Source organism: Abramis brama (genome assembly GCF_963993115.1).
Source record: "Abramis brama genome assembly, chromosome: 23".
NCBI lineage: Eukaryota > Metazoa > Chordata > Actinopteri > Cypriniformes > Leuciscidae > Abramis > Abramis brama.
Window position 1 is genome coordinate 7327124 of NC_139985.1, and position 4106 is coordinate 7331229.

At 35.9% G+C, this 4106-nt stretch overlaps 1 protein-coding gene across 3 annotated transcripts in view; it reads left to right on the forward strand.

Annotated features, from left to right (window-relative positions):
• The window catches only part of lims1 (LIM and senescent cell antigen-like domains 1), a gene marked incomplete at its 3' end in the record, with an annotated part of 13028 nt that extends 9122 nt beyond the window's left edge, over window positions 1-3906 (forward strand). Inside the window, exons 7-11 of one of the 3 annotated variants that reach the window (XM_084101866.1) lie at window positions 682-774; window positions 900-948; window positions 1112-1187; window positions 1534-1667; window positions 2596-3906. In XM_084101866.1, the coding sequence (XP_083957992.1) occupies window positions 682-774; window positions 900-948; window positions 1112-1187; window positions 1534-1667; window positions 2596-2597 (354 nt within the window). Of the gene's footprint in view, window positions 1-681; window positions 775-899; window positions 949-1111; window positions 1188-1533; window positions 1676-2595 lie in introns of those variants that run through there. The other 2 variants (XM_084101867.1, XM_084101865.1) reach the window with 2 other exon arrangements.
• Between the last annotated feature and the right edge of the window lie 200 nt (window positions 3907-4106).

Genomic DNA, 4106 nt, shown 5'->3' on the forward strand with positions numbered 1-4106 from the left:
GGATTTGGGTGACTCAAAGTGCACCAGATTAATGAATTTATCTTTAAAATGTACAAAATTTTCTTACGGGGGGGCATGCCCCCGTACCCCCCTAGAGGTACCAATCTCTACCCACAAAAACAATGTGGGAAACACAATAGACTATGTGATGATCTACAAAAAATACAATTTTTATTATCTTATTATTAAAATACATTAATAGGATTTGACCACCTCCGCCTCATTTTGAGCCAGGAAAAACCCTGAGTTATGTTAAGTGTTTCCCGCATGAGGTACTTGCCATGAAGTTCACGTGCAAATCATGATGGTACCTCATCGTTTGTTGTTGGACACAACAAATGTGTCCCCGCATTAAGTCCTTGAATTTGAGGGTATTGGACCTGGAAAGTCCTTGAAAGGTCCTTGAATTTGAAGTCAACCAAGGTGTGGGAACCCTGTGTAATGTTACAAATGTTTCAAAAAGGATTTCTGAAGGATCATGCGGAACTGAAGACTGGAGTAATGCTGAAAATGTATTACAAAAAATATTTTACAGTATTACTATTTTTTATTTGACTTATATTTATGTGAGCATACATTGGTGAGCATAAGACTTAAGCAAAAATCTTACCTCATACTTTTGAATGGTAGTTTATATTTGAGCTTCACACTGACAGCTTGTATATTTGTGTGTGTTTGCAGCATTTTGTCTGTGCCAAATGCGAGAAGCCTTTCCTGGGACACCGTCATTACGAGAGAAAAGGTCTTGCTTACTGCGAGACTCACTACAACCAGGTAACGCAGGCCTGACTCCTCTTTCAAAGCCTCTTTTGTTCCCCCCCAAAAATCTATTATTTATCAACATTATGGATAATGAAACTTTTAGCTTTTAATGCGAGCGTTTGTTGTCTGTTGTGCAGCTCTTTGGGGATGTTTGTTACCATTGCAACCGTGTGATCGAAGGAGACGGTAATTGCTGTTTACTTGAACATGATATTGACATTTAGTTCTCAACCTTTAAAGCTTCAGTATTTATACAATAGCAAAAACTAATAATGCCTTGTAGTGCGGTAGTTACGGCTATGGGAACTGCTGTTGTGAGTTGTTAAGATGCTTTTGTGTTTTCTCTCAGTGGTGTCGGCTCTGAACAAGGCTTGGTGTGTGAATTGCTTCTCGTGCTCGACCTGTAACACCAAGCTCACTCTCAAGTAAGTGATTTTACACACACATACTCATCCGATATCACAATCTACCCCACTTTCATTTTTCTGTTTGTGGCTTTTCGCTAGCTCTGTTTAAATTTGTTCAGAAGTGTCTTTAAATTGGGTCTCCCGGGTGCTGTGAAGTTAGGATCATAACTAACCTTTCTGTCCTCCTAACTCTTGTATTCTCTACTTCTGTCCCCTTCAATTCTCTCCTCCGCTCTCAAAATGCTCCCACATTCCATTTCTCTTCCTCTCTCCCACTTCAAACCCAATTTTCCATCCAATTTCCCCTCCTTTTCGCTTGTTTCTCCTCTTTCGTCCCTCATTGTGCCTGACGGTGGCCCTGCAGGGACAGATTTGTGGAGGTGGACCTGAAGCCAGTGTGTAAACAGTGTTACGAACGCCTGCCGGAAGAGCTGAAACGGCGCTTGGCGAAACGTGAACGCGACTCTCGCGAACGCCGAAAGAAAGCCATCGCCGTCTGTCTGTAACCCTTTTCTCTCTTTTTCCTTCTTCATGCTCATCTGCTTCACTCGTTCTTTATCATTGGTTAGTGTTTTCAACCTCACCGTTTATTTTGTGGCTTTTATGTATTCCTTTCAAAAAAGAATTCTTGTAGGGATGGACATGCCAGTTATCGGCTGATGCTATTTTACTTAAGAGCATCTGTCAGTATTGGATATTTAATTGTGCATGCATATTTTTATTTTTTACCCTAATTTAGATCTAATTTAGGTCTACCTATACTGTCATATACTGCTGCTCATTTAAACTTTAAAAATATGAATCATTTAATAACACTGGAATGTAATCTTCAGCAAACTTCAACATTTATATAACTTTTTCATTCTGTTTGTTTCATTCTATAATGTGATGCCTAACATCAATTGTAGCAATGTTTTTATTGTTTTATTAATGTTTTATTTTTTAATTTATAAATTTTCATATTTATTGGTTATTAGCCATAATATCAAAATAATTAGCCAGAATTTGAATACCGGTGCATCCCTGTTTTCCAGTGTTCATTTGTCAGTTCAACATTATCATATTTTTGATATTCATCATCATATTGATGTTTTTTTCGCCCCATTTTTTTGGTCATTCATAGACCCATTGTCCTCAAAGTTTTTATTGAAAATACGCACATATAATGCAAATGAATTTATGCAACTGTTGAAACCGTACATAATGTATATAACAGTCATAACAGTGTTATTTATTATTGTACTATTTATATTCTATTATATGGTTTAATATTTTGAATTGTTATTTTGAATAGTTTTAGTTAACAATAAAAACACATAAAGAGCACTGTAAGTAAATGAAATGGGTTGTGCATACTTGCATATTATATGTGTCTGGCCTAAACGTGATAGAAAGCACATTCCTAAAAGCAAGATTTGTGTTTTAGGAACAAGTTTGTGGAGTTCGACATGAAGCCAGTGTGCAAGAAATGTTACGAGAAGTTTCCTCTGGAGCTGAAGAAGAGACTCAAGAAGCTTGCAGAGACCTTGGGCCGCAAGTAGATCTCCTCGCCATCTTTGGTGCTTTAAGAATGAATGGAGACCAAACAAAATCTGGACCGCATTTCATTTGGGATTAGTTTTCACTTGTGTCTTACTTTATCGTTCGATGATGGAAAGTGGCCAGCAGATTTTCTTTGGTCTCGTTCCAACAGATTGTTCTTGTTTCTTAACACAATGCAACCAAAACCAAATACTTTTATATTGTTTATTGATATATATGTACTTGCATGTTTATGAAGATAATGCTAGTTGTAGTCACACTGTTCAGAGCATGTTTTTGCCATTTGTTTCCTCGTATGCAATGCCACAGAACTGAAGGCTGAAACCCTTCCTGTGTCTGACCCTGGGTCCGACTTTGATCTTTTGATCTAAGAGTTGTATTTGATATTTAATGTATGCTCAAGCCTCACATATTTCTGTCAGACAGGGGATCAAAAGTTAATGCATGATGTAATGAGTCTGGAGGAACACGACAACCTCTAAACCAAACTCTTCGCTCGACTGAACAAAGTGCTCAGGCTGTGTAATCTCCTTCTCAACTTAAATGATCTTGCTTTATTAAAGCCCTTGCTGTGTTCTCGAAATATGCAATAAAAGACACCACTTGTATTTCTTCTAAGAGGTTTATGAACTGTTGACTGTCGTGCATCATAACATCCTTGTCTTTTTCATTTCGTTTTATACGTTTAGTTTTATGACACGCCTGCCTTATTTTTCTGGAGAAAAAATGCTTCTTACTCTTCAAATATAATGAACTCACATCTCGTGTTTTGTTATTTACATCGACAGCAATTGCTTTTGATTTATGTAACAATCGACTGAACTTAAACATGATTTGACTGTCCTTGTAACGGCTGATTTCATCATCTATTTTTAAGTATGAAAGACATTTTAAAAAACCTCACTACATTTCTACTCTATACATTATCTTTTGTGTTTGTGTTTTATTGTGCTTTTTTTGTTCCTTTTTTTTAAATGCTCTTTTATTACAGTCAGACATTTCATTTTACTTTACAGCAATATTTAGACCCATAGCAAAACTAGTTTATGAATTCATCACAGCCTGCATTCACAGAATGACGCATTTTGGCAAAATATGTATTAATATGCTTGTTGGCAGCTTTTAAATATATTTCACCATGTTCTGTACGAAATCTAAAAATATATTAATAAAGTATGCACTATTTCTAATGTCATATTTTTGTTTTTTGTAATGTAGTTTTTAATCTGTTATATAAGTTTGCAAAACTAACAGATTTATGTATTTACATTCAACGATCCATAAAATATTGGTATCTTGCAGTCCAATAAAATGCAAAAACAATTATAAGGGGGTTTTAAAATTGTAAAACAACCATAAAAATAGTTCATTAGACTTGCATGCAAATCTGATTAT